Consider the following 21984-nt stretch of genomic DNA (forward strand, 5'->3'; position numbering starts at 1 on the left):
GTGTCCAGCTGGAGCTGTGGCTTTTCTCCTCCCTCCTCACTCCCTCTCTGTGCTGCCTGGGGGTGCCCAAACAGGCCCTGCTCTCCCCAGGGCTGCTCACCCTCTCCTGCTTCCCACCTGGAGCTGCCCTTGTTTGGATTCCTGGGCGAGCAGGGGGTGCCAGGGTGGGTTTGTTTGTGCTTCTCTCTGAGCAAACACACACACAGGTGGCAGGTGGCACCTTGTCCCCTTGCAGAGGGCTCAGGGATCCACAGCAGAGCCCTGCCTTGTGCACACAGCCTGCAGGAGCTGCAGCCCTGCTGGGGCAGGATGTGTTCATTGACATCCTCATCAGGGGCATCACAGGGGCAGGTGCAGCTCTCTGCACTCTGGGGACAAGTGGCAGCACTCCAGGAAATCATTGGAGCTGAGGGAGGGTGTTGGGGAAGATGAAACAGGGAAGCCTTATATATATGATTGCCTGGCAAAAGATTTTAAGAATATGGAAACTATAAGTGAGATTGAAATGAAAGCAAGCTTTGAGATACCTCAGTTACTGAACAACTGGAAAACAATGGTGTGGCCAGCTGAAGGTGATCCCCTTTTGATGGAACAACACCCTCTGCTTGCAGACAGGCCCAAGGCTCAGAGCAGACCCTACAGCTTGGCAGAAGGGGCCCAAAGAGGAGTTTGTAGGGTTTGAAATGTAACACAGTATGGTAATGTAATGATTCTTATAGGCTGTATGTAAATGCTATAGGATTTGTGTATTGTACTAGATTGGTTAGTGAGAATCAGAATATTCAACACAGAAGAAGATTTATTGTATTATAATGGGAACCTTGATCTCTTACCCCTTTTACTCTCTTATGTTTTGCTCTCTCACCCTTTCACTCTCTCACCCTCTCACCCTCTCTCACCCTCTCTTCCTCTTTGGGCCTGCTCTGAGCTGTGTTTGGCAGCTCCCAGCAGGGCCCTGCGCCCAGGCCCTTTGCAATAAACCCCAAGTTCCAGCCCTGGCTGCAGAGATCTCTTGTCTCCATCTGTCCCGACTGTCCTACCCCCGTCACTCCTACATGAGGGCAGGTTTATTTGGATGTGAGGAACAGTTTTTCACCCAGAGGGTGGCTGAGCACTGAACAGGCTCCTCAGGGAGGAGGTCACAGCACTGAGGCTCTCTGAGCTCAAGGAGCATTTGGACAATGCTCTCAGGGACATGGTGGGATTCTTGGGGTGTCCTGTGCAGGGCCAGGAGTTGGATTTGATGATCCTGATGGGTTATTTCCAACAACAATGTGACAAAAAACCCTTGGGCTGGGGCTCCTCTGCTGGCACCTGGAGCCTTTGTGTCCCCCTGGGGACAGGGCACAGCAGCAGGGTTGGCAAAGGGACCAGCCCTGATGGAAAGCATCTCCTGGTCTCATTTACAGCACTCTGACAGCCTGCCTCCCACCCCTCACCCTGCTGTCAGGTCCTTCCCATGTTTACAGGCACCTGCCTGGAGTTCCTGTCACCCTCAGCTCTTCCTCCAGCTGATGATGGCACAGCCTGGCAGTTCTGCCCATGTGGGATGAGGATCTCTAATAGCAACCTCCCACAACCACTGGCTTGAGTCTGGTGTGGAAATCAGACCTTTGTGCTGGTCCTTGCCTGGTCCCACTATGTCCTGTTTGAGTTTTTCACAGAATCATAGAACATGCTGAGTTGGAAACAACCCATCAAAATCAGTGAGTCCAACTGCTGGCCCTGCACAGGACACTCCAAGAATCCCACCATGTGAGAGCATTGTCCAAATGCTCCTTGAGCTCAGAGAGCCTCAGTGCTGTGAACAAGGTGCTATGCTCTCCCTGAGGAGCCTGTTCAGTGCTCAGCCACCCTCTGAGTGAAAAACTGTTCCTCATATCCAACATAAACCTGCCCTGACTCAGCTACAGCCATTTCCTTGAGTGCTGCCACTTGTCACAAGTGAAGAGATCTGTACTGATGCCTTGTGCAGGCTGACCTAGAACAGAGGCTAGACAGAATTAAAGAATAAAGCAGGGATTTATGAAAAGGATCTCGTCAATGGATCCACCTTGGGCAGCACAAGAGCCCAGCCAGGGCTGCACCCAAGATGAACCAAAATGGTCCCAAAATGCAGGAGCGGGCACGGGCTCTCTCACTGTGATCAGTTCTGCTCCATTTGCATCTTGCAGTTCATTGTCCCATTCCAGCTTTAGCCCATCCAGTCCCATCCTTGTTTTTCTCTCTCCAGCCCACGGTGTTTGTGCTCTTGGGCTGAGATTTGGATCATTTGTCCTTGGTGCCCAGCTGGAGCAGGAATTGTTTTGTCTCTCTGCTCTGTGCACAGAGCTCACCATCCCCTCATGTGAACCCAGACCCACACACTAAAGCAGCACAGAACCTGAAAAATATCAAGACTAAAACCTGAGGCATCAGTACCTGCCCCTGTGATGCCCCTCATGAGGATGTTAATGACCACAGTGAGGTCTCCCCTCAGCCTCCTCTCTTTGTTTGGTTGTTGCCTTTTTCCAGAGTATTTGCATTAATTTGAATTCTAATAATCTCCAACATTTCATCCTCACTTGGGATTGTCATCATCTTTACTGACCTCCCTTCCCATTTCTGGTGGGAAATGGATGGTGGATCCTTAGGTCAAAACACAGCCGGATTTAATCCGGAAACTTTGGATTAAAAGCTGCCTTGACACAGCCCCTAAGAACACCTTGGAAGCATCCAAGCCCTGTTACCTATAGATTATGTACAAAATAAGACTATAAACCAAGCAGAGACCTCTGCTTTGGGGGCTTTACAGCCTCCTCTGCCTTTCAAATCATGTCATCATAATCTCCGCAAGATTAAGCACTGCTTCAGCTGCAGGGGATTTTTAATTTCACTTTCTCATGGAATAAACTGATGGTGACAGATGCCCAGGAGGCCTGGAGGTCAGTGCTTTGTTTAGACACAGGGAATTTAGGGACTGAAGGGTGACAGTGGCCCCTGGAGAGGGATGTAGATGCCACCTTCTCATGGAGCATGGGTTTGTGTGGCAGTGACATTCTCTGTGCCTGTAAACCTGGGCAGAGCCTACAGAGGGGCTCTGGGTTCCTCCAGGCCATCAAATAAATATAAATGGACAAATAGATAAATATTTATATATATAGAAATATAAATGGATAAATAGAAGTGGATAAATGTGGCTTTTGCCTGGGAAACAGAGGAACATTTTCTCTCAATTGGTTTGTGTGGTCAGCCTGGGGCGCCATCAGGTGCCCTGGGCCCTGTTCCCTGCCAGGTGGTGCAGATAACCCAAGTGCTTCCTATTCTGGCAGCTCATTCAGACATTGATCTCAGAGCTGAGGGAGATAATTTCCTCTATTACTGAGGACTGAGGCCAGGAAAAAAACAAGGTGGAATTTGATTTTGCCTGAGTTGAGCCATCTCAGTGCATCTCTGAATCAGAGCTGGTCCCTGCAGCCTCTCTCCAGCAGATGATTCACCCTATTCTTCCTGCTGGAACCCTGGTCACTGGGAATTTCAGACTTTCTGTGCTGCCAGGCACTGACCCCCAAGAGAACACTGCATTGACCTGAGGCTGTGGAGAAGCTTCCAAAATGGAATGACAGAACTGGGATTGTGGGTGTGGACTTTGAATAGAAATGTGTGATATCACAGGGTGGAAAACTTAGAGTTTAAGGGTTTAGAATATATTGAAATATACATAAAGCAAGATGGAGGTTTTAGGGCAGAGGCTGGTCCTTCTCCTTCTCCTTCTCCTTCTCCTTCTCCTTCTCCTTCTCCTTCTCCTTCTCCTTCTCCTTCTCCTTCTCCTTCTCCTTCTCCTTCTCCTTCTCCTTCTCCTTCTCCATGGGTTTGGGTGGTTTTGTGTATTTGGATAAAAAAGTCCCCATTGTGGGCCATGGGTGCTTGGTTATTGGGTTAAAAGTAAAAATAATTGAGGTGTCATTTCTTAATTGGACAGTTTATCCTTAAAAGGCCTTGTAGAGAGAGTGGGGTTCATTTTTAGTTTGTTAGAGAGAAGTGCTGTAGAACTCATGGTTTGTGAGACCGTGACAGAGATAAGAGCTAACAAACATCTGAGTCCAAACAAGAAATTCTATCTTGTGCATTTAATCCTGACAATGGCAAAAATAGAACCAAAGATTCCACATCTTCCCCCTCCACCTGGGGCTGGAGGTGACTCAGTGCTGCGGAGCCCAGCTCCTGGTGCCTGTGACTTCCAGGTCCTGCTGGACAGAGGAGCCAAACCCTCTGGAGATCTCAGGTTGTGATCCCATCCTTCCTTCAGGCACTAAATCTCAGGTTATGATCCCATCCTTCCTTCAGGCACTAAAGCAGGAGGCTGAAGGAAGGATCAAACCTGTGGTGGTCCCTTGGTGTGGCAGCAGCATCCCCTGCAGCTGGGGCTGCTGCCCTGGCCTGCTCAGGGCACAGCTGGTTGAGGAGCAGCTGGGCCATGCTAAGGACAGGCACTGTCACATATGTGATGTCTCAGACATGGCAAATGCTCTTCTCTGGCTCTGAGACTGCTCACAGAGAGGTGCTTCAGTTGAGAGGAAGAGGGCTGCCAACAGGAAGCTGGACGAGGCAACAGAGAAACATTTTCTGCTCATGATCTCAGCCTGTGGAGATAAGGCTGGAATTCTAACACCCCCCACAGCATCCTGCCTTGGCCCCATGTGAGTGCTGCAGCTGGGGAGGGGAGGGAGGTCCCTGCCTGGGTGATGCTCCTGCCAGGGGTACAAAAGGTGGTTTGGGCTGGAGGGATGTGGCAGTGCCATGGATCCCCTCTGGACAGGAGGTGCTGGAGTGCTCAGGCTGCAGGAGATGCTGTTTGGGAAAGGTCAGCTCCTGTAATGAACTCCCACCATGGTGTTGGGGCCACCAGAAGTGACCTGAGCCTCCAGACAGGGAAGGAGCTCCCAGGTGTGGCTGGCAGCAGGCTGTGCATGCCCCAGGGCATTGTGTGGTTCACTCCTTATGGCACAAGGTGCCTGTTCAGGAGCTCCACCTGATGCCTCAGGTTTTAGCTTTTATAATTTTCACATTCTGTGCTGCTTCAGTGTGTGGGTCTGAGCCTCATATGAGGGGATGGTGAGCTCTGTGCACAGGGCGGGGAGACAAAACAATTCCTGCTCCAGCTGGGCACCAAGGACAAATGATCCAAATCTCAGCCCAAGAGCACAAACACCGTGGGCTGGAGAGAGAAAAACAAGGATGGGACTGGATGGGCTAAAGCTGGAATGGGACAATGAACTGCAAGATGCAAATGGAGCAGAACTGATCACAGTGAGAGACCCCAGGAACGCTTGTGCATTTTGGGACCATTTTGGTTCATCTTGGGTGCAGCCCTGGCTGGGCTCTTGTGCTGCCCATTGAGGAGATCCTTTAAATAAGTCCCGGCTTTATTCTTTAACTCTGTCCAGCCTCTGCTCTAGGTCAGGTTTCACAGGACATCACACCCTCTGGAATCCCTGCTTGGCGCAGCGCGGGGGCTCAGCAGTGCCAGGGTCAGTGCACCGGGGTTTGGGTCACTCAGGAGTGGCAGCCAGTGCCTTTTTTGTGGCCAGGATTTGCATAGTGGAGACTGAACATCTGGATTGTTGGGGTGAGTGACTGGGGGGGGTTCTGGATGGGGCCCAGGGCTCCACTGCCAGCTCCGTTACACCGAGCGCGCCACGTCCCACGGACAATGCTGCCTTTCACCAGACCCACAGAATGGGCTTTGTGCCTCCTGTGTGAGCCCTCTTTCTCTCCAGAAAGCCTTCCTCAGAGGCTGCAGGCACTGCTCCATGACTTGGGATGATTTTCACCTGTGCCAGGAGTGATTTCACACTGCCTTTTGCCAGGCTGGGCTGGTTGGTGGTGCCAGGTGCTTTGCCCTTCCATAGCTGGAGAAGCCCACGAGGAGAAGGAGTTGCTTTGGGACCTCTTGGTACCTGGAGAGAGGTGTGTGTCATCATGGAGTAGCATCAAAAAGTGATTTTTATATCTGGGCTTTATTTAAATGAACCCATTGCTAATTTTCCTGCTGCTCTGCTCTAGAGCACGGCTTGGCAGAAAGGGAGGTGCTGGATCTAGAATTATTTTATTCCTAGAATCAAAAAATATTCTGAGGTGGGACATACAACGTTCATCAAGTCGAACTCCTGGCCCTGCACAGGACAGCCCCAAAATCCCCCCTTGTGCCTGAGAGCATTGTCCAAACTCTTCTTGAGCTCCGGCTGGGTTGAGGCCATGACCATGCCCTGGGGAGCCTGGTTGTGCCCCACCACCCTCTGGATGAAAAATCTTTTTCAAATACCCAACCTATCCCTCCCCTGGCACAGTTTTTGCTGTTTTCTTGAGTCATCTCATTGGTCACCAGTGATAAAAGATCAGTGCCTGCCCCTTGTCCCTTAAAGATTTTAAAGAACAAACCAACAGCATATTGGCACTTACATATTGATTCCACATCTTGTTTTTAAATGAAATTACTGCTTCTGTGCTGGGGATCTCTGATGGATTCTGGGCCATAGGGACTTCTGAGAACCTTTCATTCATTAAATGCCTTGGAATTTATAGAGACAGTCTGGGGGGCAGAAGGGGAGCACACAAGAAATTTAATCTTGGAGTTGACTGGCCCCTCACAGGGAGAGCTCTCTCTTCCATCTCCAAGTCAGAAAAACCAACCATGGTCCCAAAATCAGCTACACGAGTGGCTTGAGGGTCATCCTGTAAGATCCAGATGGAATTGTACTGCAGTGTGTAAAGGCACTTTTGCAAACTCCAGTGAAAGCTGATCTGCAGCATTAGGCACTCAAATATGTCCCAAGTTTGGCTGAAGTTCTCTTCCAACTTCCCTGCTGGGCCATTATTAAATATAATTGCAAGATACAAGGAAAAACACCAAGGAATGTTATTAGTTTATGAAGCTGGGTTGCCTTGGCTACTTCTGAGGTAGAATTAATAGGAGAAAACCCTTAATTGTATGAGGCCAGGGTAGACTGTAGTCTCAAATTGTAATTTCCCTTCTCTCCAGTTTAAGGACAGCGGACATTATCTCAGGAATCTATAGATAGTGTCTGAGTCATTCTTTAAAGAACAGCTAAAACGTAAAAACATTAAATAACATATCCCTGCAGGTCCTCTGACCAGGGGAAGTGTTTGACACCTCATTTTACGGGCAGGGGAGAGTATGTGGAGGAGGAAAATTACGTGCAGAGAGTCATGGTGGAGTCCTGATGGTGGCTGAGCAGTTCTGACTCCTCTGCTTGCAGCTGGCTTTGCCCCATGGCTGAGCTGGTCCTGCCACCTCAGCATCTGATCATAGGAGCAGAGAATCAAGATGTGACTGGGCTTGGGGACAAAGATAAACGTACATTTATGATGTGCCAAAGGAAAAACTGCCATTCTGAGCTCAGTTTTTTTGTGCAGGGAGCTGCTGAACCTCAGTTGGGAGTTTGGGCTTTCTGACTTTCAGGCAATTCTGTGCAGCATCAGAGCAGCCCAGGGGCATCACCGTGTGAGCTGTGTGGTGCTCAGGCTGCTGCTGCACTGGGGCTGCTCAGGTGGGAGGGCTCTGGCAGTGTTTGCAGCCTGGAGCATATTTAGAATGTATTTATCTGTGTGGAGGGAAAAGTGGCCATTGTCTGCTTGATTTGGTACTCCTCCGAGATAGCCTGTTCTCAGTGGAGTGGCCAGGCTGTTTGTGGATCTTGACCCTGAATTTTCATCTGAGTTTCTGGCTAGGAAGGGATTTGGTGACCATGGGCCCTTGGCTGCTCCTTTTCCTGGTGCTGGTTCCTTCACTTCTTGGGTTTTGGTTGTTAATTGCTGCCCTGAGATGTGCAGGATGTCTCTGCTTCAGCCCGCACAACTGAAGAACGAGTCTGGACTCTTCACTTTTTGCCCTTGAGGTTGTTTATTAATTCTTATCTATAAAATTTTCTTTCTGCCCAGCCGAGATCTGCTCAGCAGGGCAGCCACAGGCACTCTGTGTTGTCTTTTTATACTACAAACTACGTGTAACATATTTACACTTAATTCCCAATGCCTATCACCTGTGTTAGACAGTGCACTTCTACTCTAAACCAATCCCAAAGTGCCAACATCACTGCAGAAAATGGAGAACAACAAGAAGAAAGAAGAAGGACTAGACATGCCCTGATTCCTCCGTCTTGTCCCCATAACCCCCACACCAAAAATCCTAAAATCTACATTTTCACCCCGTGAATATCTTATTATTACACTATTCAAACCTGTGTGACTTTCACATCCCCATATAAAGCTGGCAACTCGCTGCAAGGATCAAAATCAAGCCACCAGGTGTTCCGGGCAGCATACCCCGACGGGATCCTCGGCAACTCTGGACACCCAGAGGGATGTGCTGAGTTCCCACATTCACCCAGGTGTCACCTGGCTGCAGTGGAGCAGCTCCCGTGAGGCAGGAAGGAAAAGGACACTTTGGAGTGAAATTGGGACTTGCAGCTGAGGAAAATCCCAGGCTGAGCTTTTCCCTCTGCTGAGTCGGATCCTGCTCTCACACCCAAAGGCTGCCCTGCTTCTCCTGCAGCTCTCCCTGGGGCTGGGTGTTCCAAGGTGTCTGGGGCTGCTCTGGGTGTCCTGACCCCGTGGGTCACCCAGGCTCAGCAGAGCCCTTAACCCCTGCCCTTTGTGGCCTGCTGCCCTTCAGCCCCTGAGCTGCTGCCTCTTTGTTCTGGCCTTGTCTCCTTTGCACGTCCCCACCCCTCTCTGGCAAAAATCAACATTTGCCTTGCAGAGCCAGGCCAACAGAAAGGGTCTGTATTCCATCCCGATGGCAGCCCCAGGCTTGCAGGGCTCCCTTGATAAATCCAGCGGTGTTTGTTGCCAGGGGGACCCTCTGAAACACAATTTTGGGAGTTTTGTGTGTGTGAAACGAGCAGGGAAGCTGTGAGCACTCACTGGGGCTGAGAATAAAAATGTGATTGGGTTATAAGAAGATGGCAAGATTTAAACTCTAAGTAAGGATGACTTTTACATTTTATTTTGTTTTTATCTTGTTTTTAAGTCATCTAAGGATGACTTTTAGATTTTATTTTGTTTTTAACCTGAAGTACCACGTTGCTGCTTTGTGTGCTGGCACTGCACATGGTGCAGGAGCAGAGCAGAGGGGCAGGCACTGGGCTGGGGGGTTTGCAGCAGGACTTTGCAGCATTGCAGGCCTGGGGGAGTGGGGTGCCTCAGGAGTATTTGATCCATATGGAAATACCACACTGGAGTTTTAAAATTCCTTTCCCCTCCTTCAAATCTGCCCGTGGTTTTCTCCAGCTCATCCATGGCCACTGCCAGATGAACCTGAGGGAGTGAGGTGAGGGAAGCTGTGAATGTTGGGGGGTTTTGGAGGGTGAAGGATGAGCACTGATTATTTGTTTTTCCCTTGTTTCCATAGTGCTCTGAGTGCTGAGCCTCATCCCTTGTCCACTCAGGCTCCTGGGGACACTCGTATTATTAATGTTAATTAACCAACACGTTTCTAGCTCGCAGGAACTCTTGTGGCAGCTGGTTAATGTAAGAGTTTGATGATTAAAGTGAGAGTTATTTCCTTCTTTAGCAAGGCTGCAGCTTGGATGGGTTCAGATGCTTTCCCTCCTTCCCTCCTCTGCTGGGATGCTGCAGGTTCTGCAAATGGGACCAGGTCCAAGCTGCTCTTGCCATGACTTTAAAAGCTCAAAACCCCCTCATTTAGTGAAAATGCCACGAGGTACCTGTTAATTGAGTTCCAGTTCTTGGGTCCTGCTTCTCTCTCTTGGATTTTGACAGATAAGGACTGTGAGCAAGTGAGGAGGGTGGTGAAGACAGAGAAAGTTCAGAGAGACAAGATCTCTCTGGAAATCTGGTCAGCATCAGCAGTGAACTTGGTTAGCATCAGCAGTGAGGTCCAGGCAGTGAACTTGGAGGGATTTTAGACTTGATGGTGGTTACCAGCTCCATCCCCAACCAGCAGAGCTTCAGCAGAGCCGTTCCTATTCCCACACAAACCATTTTCCCTTTCCTCCTGCTGCTGAGTAAAAGCATCCCCTGAGCCAGCAGAGCTGACAGCACATATAAAAGACCCATTTTTGCAGTCTCCTTCCAATTTGTGTGGACATTGGTGGTGTGAATATTCATCTGCACAAGTCATCTGCTGTGGTGATGTGGCACCTTCACCACTGCCCGGATTACTGGAACTCTCCAACCAGAAGGATCACAGATGATGACTAACACACTTTATTTTCTATGAAAAACTGCTTGTGCTAATTTTTTTTTAGTGCTTTCATGATTGTCCAGCCTATCTCTGAATGAGTATCAGCTGTGAGGAATTTGTGGTCAGTAAAGAACAGATGATCAGGAGGGGTGGTGAAATGATCTTGTTATTTCTATGAAGTGAATATCTGAGGACTGAGCTTACTCACCTCAGAATAAACTCATGGGGAGAAGGGGGAGTCTCTGTATTGTTTGAAGGCCATTTTAGCTCTTGAACAACTTGCCAAAGCACTTGAAATCACTCCAATGTTTAAGTCTTGACACTGAAATTGGATTTCTCCAAAAAGCCAAGACTTACTTCAAGCACGAGCTTGAATCCACTCTGACCAGACAGAAGTGTGTGCTCTGGGGTTTGTGGGTCAGCCAAGGCAATTTTCTGGCCTTAAGCTTTATGGATGCAAAAATTGATTTCTTGAGAATTACTGCAGTTTAATTTGAGTTAGCAATTTGAATCAGAGCCTACATTTGAGCCAAGGTTCAAGTGCTGTGTCCCCTGTCACCTGGTTCTTCCACCTGACAGCTCCTTGCTGTGGCCAGAGCACTGCTGGCCCTGGGGAGCCTTTCTAACCCTGCAAAAACTGAGGCCTGAGTTCTTGCTGCCTCTTATCATCAGCGCAAGCTTTTGGAACATTTTTTTAGTGTTAGAATTCTTTTGGCACCTATTAAAGTGTTGTGGTAGGAATAGATGCATCTTGCTAATGCCAGTTTTCCTGTGGTTTCCATTTGAGGGTGGTTTCCTTGAGGGTGATTTTGACGCAGGCTGGGTTCTTTTTGAGTGTGAACTCATGGCTCTGTGTGCTGGTGAGCAGGGTTGTGTGGCTCCAGCTCCCATGGGTGGTGTTTTAGGCTGTGTGTGCTCAGCCTTGGACCTGGACACAGCTTGTTGGTGCATCTAGGCTGTGTTGGAGAAGGTAGTGGAGCAGTTCTGAGTCTGTAATCAATCCCCTTTGGCCACAGCATCCATCCCTCCATCCCTCCAGCATTCCTCCCTCCATAATCCTCCCCTCCATCCTAGTAGCATCCCTCCCTCCATCTCTCCTCCATCCCTCCAGCATCCCTCGCTCCATCCCTCCCTCCATCCCTCCAGCATCCCTCGCTCCATCTCTCCTCCATCCCTCCCTCCATCTCTCCAGCATCCCCACCCCACCAGCATCTCTCCATCCTGGTGAAATCTCACTTTGCTGCCAGAGATATTTGATCCAGAATGAAACCCTGCATTAGGGTTGAAGGTTTTTTCTTTTATTTTTCTAGCTGTGCTCAGCTCCTTTGTAAAGAGTTTCTGTTACACAGAATCTGGAAAAGTGTCTTTTATTCTTCAGTGCATGTTTCTGATTAGCATTGGAAATGAACATGAATTTTTTCCCCTTATTTTTTTTTTCAAACTGTATTCCTTTTGAGGTTAATGTTGCAAGTGGATTTCAAGCTAATGGAAGAGAAGCTGTAATTGTGTGGTTTGCTGGACTCAGAGCCATAGAGATTCTTCTTCCTTTGCTAATCTGCACCCAGATGTCCCTCCCTTGCAGCCCCCTGTGTCCCAGCTGTCTGCAGTGACCCCTCCATGTGCAGGCTGTGCCTCCAGAGATGTCCTGTGTCAGCATTGCAGCTCTGCACCATTGGAGGAGCCATGGAGGATCAACCCATGGGTGGGATTTCCTCCTGTTAACAGCTCCAGGTCTTCTGCAGTCACTCTTTTTTATCTCTGGAGGTTTTAGAGCCTGTCTGGGTGAGCTGCAGCTGTCAGTGAAGGTGATTCCCTGCCCACTCTCTGGATGGAACCATGCCATGGGTACAACGAGAGGGATTGCACACCCTGAGAGGTCTGGGAGTGTTGAGATGGACCTGCACAATGGACAAAGAGTGGAGAACCCTGTCCCATCAGTGTGCACTGGTACCTGGGCAGGGCAGTGACACCCTTGCTGTCCTCCATGTGCTCCTGGGTGACACAGGATGGGCTGGAGCAGGTGGGGCTGGGTGTGTGCAGTGCACAGGGGTGCAGGTCCTGCCCTGGGGGGAGTCAGCCCTGCCAGCCTGTGCTCTAAACTGTCGCAGACATCTTTTTATGAAAAATATTTTTTTTTAGGGTTTTTCTTCCTGAGAAGCTGAGAGTCTCAGGAACAAAATGTAAACAATAATTATCTGCTGTTGTGGAGTGCAACAGGTGCATCTGTGATTGGTCTCATGTGGTTGTTTGTAATTAATGGCCAATCACAGTCAGCTGGCTCGCACAGAGATTTGGAGACAGCTGCTTTTATTATCATTCTTTTTTTTTCCTATTCTTAGCTTAGCTAGCTTTTTGATGAAACTTTTTTTCCCCTATTTTTTTTAGTATAGTTTTAATGTAATATATATCATAAAATAATAAATTAAGCTTTCTGGAACATGGAGTCAAATCTTTGTTTCTTCTCTCAGTCTAAGACCCCTGTGAACACCGTCACACTAAACCTGCTGTTGGTGTGTGGGTGTTGTGACCCCTCTGAAGGGTTGTTCTGCTGAGGAGCCCCTCTTGGAACCCAGAATATCCCTCTGGGTATCCAGAGTTGCTGGGCCCCTGCCAGGGGGCTCAGAGACCCTGAAAAATAGCCCAGAACACCTGTGGGTTTGATTATGACCCGTGGAGCAAATTACCAGCTTTGTATGAGGACCTGAAAGTCACAGAAATTTAAATAATGTAACAATAAAATTATCACAGGGTGAAAAGGTAGATTTTGGGATTTTTAGAATGGAGGTTTTGGGGACAAGATGGAGGGATCTGGGCGTGTCCAGTCCTTCTTCTTCTTCTTCTTGTTCTCCATTTTCTGCTGTGATGTTGGCACTTTTGGATTAGTTTGGAATAGAAGTTCACTGTCTAACACAGGTGATAGGCATTGGAAAGTAATTGTAAATATGTTGTACATAGTTTGTAGTATAAAAAGACAACACTGCCCTGAGGGTGGTCAGAGTGCCTGTGGCTGCCCTGCTGAGCAGACCTCGGCTGGGCAGGGAGAAAAATTTTATAGATAAGATACAATAAACAACTTTAAGAATGAAAACTGAAGAACTCCGGCTTGTTCTTCGGACACATGGGCTGAAACAGACTTTTCACAAATCTCGGGGCTGCATTAACAACTAAACTCCTGAGAAGTCCTCAGCATCCCAGAGCTGGAACCATCCCGAGGTGGCTCCGTGATTTTCCTGGAGCTGTACACCCCAGGAAGCCAGGAAGAGCGTGGATATGTCCAGAGCAGCTCTGTTCTTGGATGGAGACATCTCCAGTGCTGTGTGGACACCCTGCAGTGCTGTGCTGGCGCAGAAGGAAGCTGAATTATCTGACCCCAGGCCCTGCAGTCAATACACGCAACAGAAGCAAGGGTCACACTGCCTGCTCACATGAGCTGGTGCCTCTTTGCTGACTCCAGCACAGTGTGGGATGGCTCCTGCTGGTTTGGCCCATCCCTTTCCATCACCACCTTTGCTTGGCTTGGGTTCTTTTGTTTGTTTGGTTTGGGTTTTTACTGGGCTGTGTAGAGAGAGCGAGTTCCTGAGCTGCATCCCCCATTGTTTGTCCTCTCTGCATGGGTTCTGTTGATAATGGGAACTGCTCGCTTGTCCTTTTGGGTTTTATATCAGCATGGATGGCTTACAGTGAGGAGAAAATGAATCTCACATGGGCTCTGTTCACTGGTACATCTATGATGGGTTTTCTCCCTGAGCCAGGTCTATGAGCTCTCAGAGAACCCATCACACCTGAGATAGCCCAGCTACCCCAAATGGCACCCATTTTGGGTGCTGCTGCCTTTCTGCTGGGCCATATGGCCCCAGCCCATGGATCTGGAGGGAATTAGTCATTGATTATAAAATGGGGAAAAAAACTTGCTCAGAGTGAGCCAAGGTGGGGCTGAGCTGGGCTTTGTCCTGCTGAGGCACATCCGCAGTGCTGAACAAGCCATGCTTGGCCTGACTGATTTTTAACTGTTGGGTTCTTCCATTCTGGGTTCCTCCTGGTGGGAACAAGGAGGAGAATCCCCAGTTTCAGCTAAATAAAGCGGATAGCACTGTGGCTCTTAGTCCAGTGTGCTCCAGTGCCTTTCCAGCGTGGCTTTGGGGCATTTGCATGGCGCTGAGGGAGGCTCACAGACACTCTGTCTGCACTGGAAATGTTTCATTTTCATTTACAGCTCCAACCTGGGGCTCAAACTGCTGCTCCCAGGCTATAAATAGAGGTAACCCCAGAACAGGCTCAGCAGCTGATGCTCTCTGCTCCTGCCCCCTCCCTGGCTTCTTGGCAGTGTGTTCACAGCAGCATATTTTTAGGTGTTGCTTTCTCCTTATTTATTCTATTTTTTTGCCAAGCTGCCAGTTTTCTCTGCTGTTTATCTGCTTTCCAGGACTGTGTCTGGATCCTCCCTCTGGAGGGGCAGTGGGGCATCACAGATAGCAAGCTTGGCTCAGACTCTGCAGCTCTTCCTCCTCTATCTATATTTTCTGCTAAGGTACTGGGCTGCCTGGATGAATTTTGTGTTTACTCCTCGTTTTCCCTTTGTCTGAGAGAGGATAAACAGCATTATTATGTATTATTAATGTTGTTAACAGGCAGTGAAGCAACAGCTGTCAGAAAAACCTCCTCTAATGCTGCCTCCAACACAAAACAAATCAACTCAGCTCGTTGAGAAAAGGGTGAGAATGGTAATTCCAGCTCCCCAGAGCAAACCTGGCAGTCAGGGCACACAAACAAACCCTCAGAAAGGATAAAAGCCACAGGCTCAGCCAGGGCATGGATGCTCCAAGTCCTGTGTGTGTTTTTCCACTGCTGAAGTGGTTGCTGAAGGGAATAAAGCTGATTTCCTCGATGTGATCCTGTCCAAGCTTGTGAGCTCCTCGTTCAGCTTCCGTCCTCCCCGCCGCAGACTGAATGAGCCTTTGAACATGAAAGGCTGCTCTAACCAGCTCAGCATGGCTGCACATCTGCATTCCTCAGCCTGCCACCCATCAGGGCTGCTTTGCTCTGCTTTTTGAGCCGTTCTAAAAGCTGGATTTCAGCACTGCACCTTGCCTGCACACAGGGAACTCAGAGGTGATGTGTCTGCGCAGAGCAGAGCTGGGATGGGACTGCTCTTACAGCCTGACTCAAGAAAAGCTGTATAAAAATCTGCTCAGCAAATGAAATAGGGCTTTTCATTCTTTCTAGAGTCCACAAAACCAGCAGGCATTTAGAAAGGAAAATATAATTAAAACAAAAATATTCAGAGACTGGGACTTAGTGCACACAGGGAACTCAGAGGTGTTGTCTCTCTGCATGGAGCAGAGCTGGGATGGGACTGCTCTTGCAGCCTGGCTCAAGAAAAGCTGTTTAAAAATCTGTTCAGCAGAGGAAATAGGGCTTTTCATTCTTTCTAGAGTCCAAAAAAACAGTAGGCATTTAGAGAGGAAAAAATAATTTTAAAAAAGATACTGGGAATTAGTGCCCACAGGGAACTCAAAGGTGTTGTCTCTTTGCACAGAGCAGAGTTGAGATGTGACTGCTCTTGCAGCCTGGCTCAAGGAAAGTTGTTTAAAAATCTATTTCAGCTAATGAAATTGGGTTTTTCATTTTTGCTAGAGTCCTAAAAAACAGTAGGCATTTAGAGAGGAAAAAATAATTTAAATAGTGCACACAGGGAACCCAGAGGTGATGTCTGCACAGAGCAGAGCTGAGATGTGACTGCTCTTGCACCCTGGATCAAGAAGAGCTGTTTGAAAATCTGTTCATCAAATGAAATAGGGTTTTTCATTCTTTCTAGAGTCCAAAGAAACAGCAGGCATTTAGAGAGGAAAAATAATTGAAAAAATATTCAGAGACTGGGACTTCGTGCACACAGGGAACTCAGAGATGTCTCTGCACAGAGCAGAGCTGAGATGTGACTGCTCTTGCAGCCTGGCTCAAGAGGAGCTGTTTAAAAATCTGTTCAGCTGTTTAAAAATGTTCCTCTGTTCAACAGAGGAAATAGGGCTTTTCATTCTTGCTAGAGTCCAAAAAAGCAGTAAGCATTTAGAGAGGAGAAAAGAATTAAGAAAAAAAGATTCGGGGACTGGGTTTAATAGCAAAAACATGTTTAAAATTTAAAATGCACAAGTTCCCAGAAGCTTCAGCCCTTTTCCTGCTGTCAGTGATGGAAAGTGGGGCTGGCTGAAGGGTGTAGCACCCATCTGCCCAGCTGCAGTGCAGGTAAAGCTCCTGAGCAGACAGGCTGGGTGTTCCTGTGTGGGGGTGCACAGTCCTGGCTCTGTTCTTGGCTCTTTTGGGGCAGAAAAGGGCCCTTTCTGAGCTTTCTGAGCAGGGGGATGGCTCTGGGTGGGGCTGCCCGTGGGTTCTCCTGTGTCACCTTTCCCAGGAGCAGCCCTGTGGTTCAACCACATCACGTTGTAGGCACAGAGGCTTTTTATGCTGGAAAAGGAAAGGGACAGAGCAAACACACATGTGCATATATATATATATATGTATGTATAAATTTATATACACAAGCACAGGCTTCTGAGCATGAAATGCTTTTTCCATCTCCAGCTGCCAGGCAGCTCAGTTCTTTTCCCTTCCCTCCCTCTATCCCAGGCCTTACTGTATTAAAGTTTTCCTGCCTTTTTTTCTATATATATCTATTTAATTTTAATATATTTTTTTCCTTGGATGATGCACTCTTCTAGCTGACAAGGTTTGTAAGGTTGTGACTCCATTACAAAGCACAGTTTAGAGCTGTTCTGCGTGATCTTTTTATTTTCTTCCCTATTAAAGAACTGTTATTTCCTGCTCCCATATTTTTGCCTGAGAGTCCCTTAATTTAAAATTTATAGCAATTTGGAGGGAGGGGGTTTCCATTTTCCATTTCAGGGGAGGCTCCTGCCTTCCTCAGCAGACACCTGTCTTTCCAAACCAAGACAATAACAATGTTTGTCATCTTCAGGGAAAGGTGGAGGTCTCTCCTGAGGTGTTTTTTTTGGTTAAAATAATGTGTAACTCTTCCTGGATCTGAGAGATGATTGTACAAAGCAGATTCCCGTGCCTTGCCAGATGTAGAGGGATAGCAGGGGGGTAACTCCACACCCCACACTCACATGGATTCCTCACTCCAACCTTCTTTTTGCTTTAGGAATCACCCGGACCTCCAGCGGGAGACTTCGGAGGCTCAGTGACCAGACAAGCCCGAGTAAGTCTGTGAATTTCTCCCTTTGAAACCTGCTCATCCAATTAAAAAATATATTAAAAAAAAAGGGAAAATAGGGAATAGGGAAAATAGGGAATGCAGGAGGTGACACTCAGAAATCTTATTTTCTGCCATAGTTTGAAAGGCAAAGCTTGTGGGTGATAAATGCAAAGCTCTCTATGCTGGAGAAAGAAAGCAGTACATGTAAAAAAAAAAGTGAGGTATATATATTTTTCTAAATACATTTTTAAAGACCCAACAAACTATGAAAATAGAGAGAATATAAAATATTCCCTACTGTATAATGGGTCCACAGACAATAATTACCAAGCTCCAACCCAACTCAACACAGTTGCAACAGGAAGCAGGAATGGCCTGTGGTTGAAATCCACTTTAGTCATTAGTAGCTCTTTTGGACTCTCCTTAGCTGTTATTTTTTATTGGATGTGCAGATTTATGGATTATAAGTGCTTGTGGCTAAATTTGCAGCCCTAATTGCAGCTTAATGTTTTGGAAGCTGCTCCTGATTCAGGAGGAAGCAGGTGGGAGGATTTGTTTTTCTTGCAGAAGGTGTTTCCCAGCCTCAGGAAAGCAGCAGCAGCAGGAGTCCCAGTGCTTGGGAGTACCTGAGGCTGTGTGCTCTGTTTGTTTGTGTGTGCCACGGGCTGGGGCTGTCCTTAGGGGCTGTCTGCAAATGGAAAAATCACTGTTCTCATCTAAAATACGTCAAGGGAAGATGGAGCAGCCCAGATCTGGGCTTTTCCTGCTGGTAGCCCCTTTTGCTGTCTGTATCAGCCCCTCTGATGAGCCTGTGCTGCTCCCTGGTTCAAACCCCCGTGGGGAGCAGTGTGTCTCCATATCCAGGTGCTTTCTACATCCCAGACATTATTCCTCATCACCAGGTGCTTTTTTGCCACTGAAATCTTCTTTCGTGTTTCCTTCTCTGATACCACACAATCCTGTGGTAATGACAATCCTGCCTGTAAATTTCAGCAAGATGGGCATAGATAATTCTTGTCATATTTAATTTTTCCCTTGAATGGTTATTGCTGTTCCTATTTCATAGCTGGGGAAAATGGAGCAGGAGCTGAAAGCTGTGCCCTGAGCAGTGCCTGAGACAATCCTGGAATAGTTTGGGTTGGAAGGGACTATTGGATTTGCAGGGAGGAATGATTAATCTGACTCCATGTTCTCAGAAGGCTAATTTATTATTTTATTATACTATAATACATTAAAGAATACTATACTAAACTATACTAAAGAATACAGAAAAGATACTTACTGAATGATAAAAAGATAATAATGAAAACTCCTGACTTCCCAGAGTCCCGACACAGCTTGGCCCTGATTGGCCAAAGAGTGAAAACAACTCACAGCAGAATCCAATGAAACAATCACCTGTGGGTAAACAATCTCCAAACACATTCCACATGAGCAAAACAGAGGAGAAGCAAATGAGATAAGAATTGTTTTCCTTTTCTCTGAGGCTTCACAGCTTCCCAGCAGAAAAATCCTGGGTGAAGGGATTTTTTTCAGAGAATGTGAATGTGACAAGGGACCTTAAAGCCCACCTAATTCCAGCCTCATTTTCTCTTCTCCCTGCCCCCCAAACCCCACTCACCTCCTCAGCACCTTCAGCTTCCATCCTCTCCTGTCCCCTTGGTCTCTCTGCCACCCAGTTGCTCCCTCCAGGCTGGATTTGCTGTTTCAATCCATCTTCTCAGCCCTCACATCCTGCCTCAGCTCCCAGATGGACTTATCAAAACAGAGCTTCCCAGCTCTTCCCTCGGCGTGGGTGGCAGCACAAAGCCACCCTGGGGATGCCTTCCTGCAGCACTGACTTCAGAGCTTTCCTGGAAGCGGCCACCAGCACGTGTGGGATGGGGATTAGTCATGGATGGCTGCTTGAACATGCACTTGGACACCCTGGGAGCTGGGACATTCCTGCCTGGCCCTCCTGAGCACAGGGACAGATATTTGTGGCACAGGAGAAGGTGGCAGGGGCTGCGACACTGCTGGCATCTGGAGCTGCACAGCCTTGCAGCATCACCATCATCAGTGGGAGGATGGAATTATGGTCAGAGCACCCCAAACTGGTGTTAAGTGGCAGCAAAAATTCATTGAGTGATGATTATTGGGGAGTTTTATTGTGTTGTGTGACACAAGCTGTTGTATTCATGACAGCAAGGCCAGGAGGGCTGAGCTGAATTTTAGAACTGAATTTTAGAACTGAATTTTTGATCTGATGCTTCCAAACTCGGCCAGCAGCACAGAGCTGGCAGTTTGGAGTGCAGAGTGTGTTTGTCTTGTGCACATGCACAAACAAAGCTGCTGCCTCAGCCCTGGCACCGCCTGCTCTCATGTGCAGACAGGACAGAAGGGGGAATTGGTGCAGCTCCAAAGGGAACTGGGGTGTAGGGAATCCACATTGACAGACACAGCACATTTGTTCAAGCTTGTTTTCCTTAGACTCTAATTATATACTTTTCCACTTTTCTGGTGAGAGACCTTGTAAATTTAAAATTTTTTTTTCAAGTTGAAAAATCAAATGAGCAGTTCAGTCCTTCAGTTTACATTGCAGTAAATATTTATGACTCCATATAACTGCAGCTCAATTTCCCCTTGTTTCAGGTCCAAATTTTCCCCTCTGCACATCTGGCCTTGCACCCAGAAGCTTTTATTCCTGTAAAAGATAAATTGGGGTTGGGATGACTGAGCAGTGGTTGCAAGTGAAGCGTTGCAGAAGGGGCTCGGTCGCTTTGGGCTCTTTGCCACCCTAAACAAAGAAAGGGGTGACATTTCCACAGCCACCAGCTCCTGGGATCCAGGGAGCTCCACAGGCTGCCTTGGGGTGTGCAGGGAGGGTAGGAACCTGCAGAACTGATGCTGACCTCTTTTGGAGAGTTCATTCTGCCACTCTGGAAGTGGTTGTGTGGCTCTGGCATCCAGCAGTGCCCAGCTCCAGGGCTTTGTGGCTGCTTTGGTTCAAACCTGCAGTGCAGTCCCAGGTAAGCCGCTGGGGTGGGATTCAAGTCCTTCTCCAGCTGTCCTGGAACCCCTTCAGGCACTGGAGGGGCTCTGAGATCTCCCTGGAGCCTTTTCCAGGTCACCCCCAGCTCTCTGCAGAGAGGGGCTCCAGCCCTTGGAGCATCTCCATGGTCTCCTCCAGACTCTCTCCTGGGCTTCACACCCTGCTTGTGCTGATGGGCCCAGAGCTGGAGGCAGCTTTGCAGGAAGGGGTCTCAGGAGAGTGGAGCAGAGGGGTAGAATCCCCTCCCTTCACCTGCTGCTCACAATTCTTGCACTGCAGCCCAGGACACCTTTGGCTTTCTGGGCCAGCAGAGCACCTTGCTGGGGTTTATGGACTCATCAACCAACACCCCAACCCTCCAAGGAATAGTCTTGGTCCCTTCTCTGCCCAGCCTGTTGTCTTGTTTTAGAAAGACAGGAGTCTGCTAATGAAGGCAGGAGCCTGTAAACCCCCTCCCTCCAAATTGCTATAAATTTTAAATTAAAGGGCTCTCAGGCAAAAAATATGGGAGCAGGAAATAACAGTTCTTTAATAGGGAATAAAAAGATAAAATAAACAATGCAGTAACCAAACCAACACTGACAGAGTCAGAACCCAACCTGACACCCTGTGGGTCAGGGTGTTGGCAGCAGTCCCATTGGAATTGTGGCTCAGCCCTCCTGCAGTGTCAGGGCTGGTTCTGCTGGAGCAGGGATCCTGTAGAGAAGGATGTATTCTTCCTCTGAAGATCCAGGGGAAGAAGAGGCAGCTGCTGTTCCTCTGGGGAATCCAGTGGAGAAGCTGTGCTGGTGTTCCAGAATCTCCAGATTCTATCCAGGTAGGAATGCTTGGCTCATCCCTCTGGGCTCACATCTCCCAGTGGGATGCTGTAGTTCTTATCAGCCATGCAGGGACATTCAATAGCTGTTATCAGCAGATGTCAGCCCTGAGAGAGGAGTGGGTGTGGAAGAGATAAGGAAAACTGCCTTAACAGAAGGCAACTGCCATACAGATGACACATAGAATACAATTTGCTTGGCAATCCAGGACATCTGTCCTTGGGAATGCCCCGATCCAGGTTCAGGACCCTGCCCTTGGCCCTGCTGAATGTCCTGAGGGTCACAAGGGCCCCTCCAGGTCCCTCTGAATGCTGTCCCACCCCTGCAGGTGTTGAGTGCACCAGTTAGGAATGGTCTGCCATGGAAGTTACTCCATTTCATTTTCCTACAACTGTACCTGATGAATTTGAAGCAGAGAAATATTTGCTGACATTTGCCATGTGGAGCAGTGGTGTGTTCACAACTGAGCCAGAAAAGAGCCCAGAGCAGCTGGAATGGAAGGAACAGAGCTTGTGTTCCTCTCGGGCAGCCAGCTGTGCTCTGCTTTGATTTGTTTCCAGCCTACAACTCAGTTTTTGCTAAAGAGGAAAGAACTTCCCTGGCAAGGGTAGCACAACGAGAGGGTCCCTGGAAAGGCAGAGTTTAGTGATTTAGCTAAACCAGCATATTTTCCCCATGTAGGTAAATGTTGGAGTGTCAGGGGTAGGATGGTGGGGAT

General features: G+C 48.2%; 1 protein-coding gene across 2 annotated transcripts in view; it reads left to right on the forward strand.

The window, feature by feature from the left end:
* Positions 1 to 21984, forward strand: part of SEPTIN9 (septin 9) — a 156338-nt gene that overhangs the window by 12697 nt on the left and 121657 nt on the right. The window contains exon 2 of one of the 2 annotated variants that reach the window (XM_059485693.1): positions 17364 to 17420. The exons of the other annotated variant lie outside the window; for it this stretch is intronic. Coding sequence (XP_059341676.1) covers positions 17364 to 17420 — 57 coding nt within the window. The remainder of the gene's footprint in view (positions 1 to 17363; positions 17421 to 21984) is intronic. 2 annotated transcript variants of the gene reach the window in all.

Source organism: Ammospiza nelsoni, chromosome 19, assembly GCF_027579445.1.
Source record: "Ammospiza nelsoni isolate bAmmNel1 chromosome 19, bAmmNel1.pri, whole genome shotgun sequence".
NCBI classification, from domain to species: Eukaryota; Metazoa; Chordata; class Aves; order Passeriformes; family Passerellidae; genus Ammospiza; species Ammospiza nelsoni.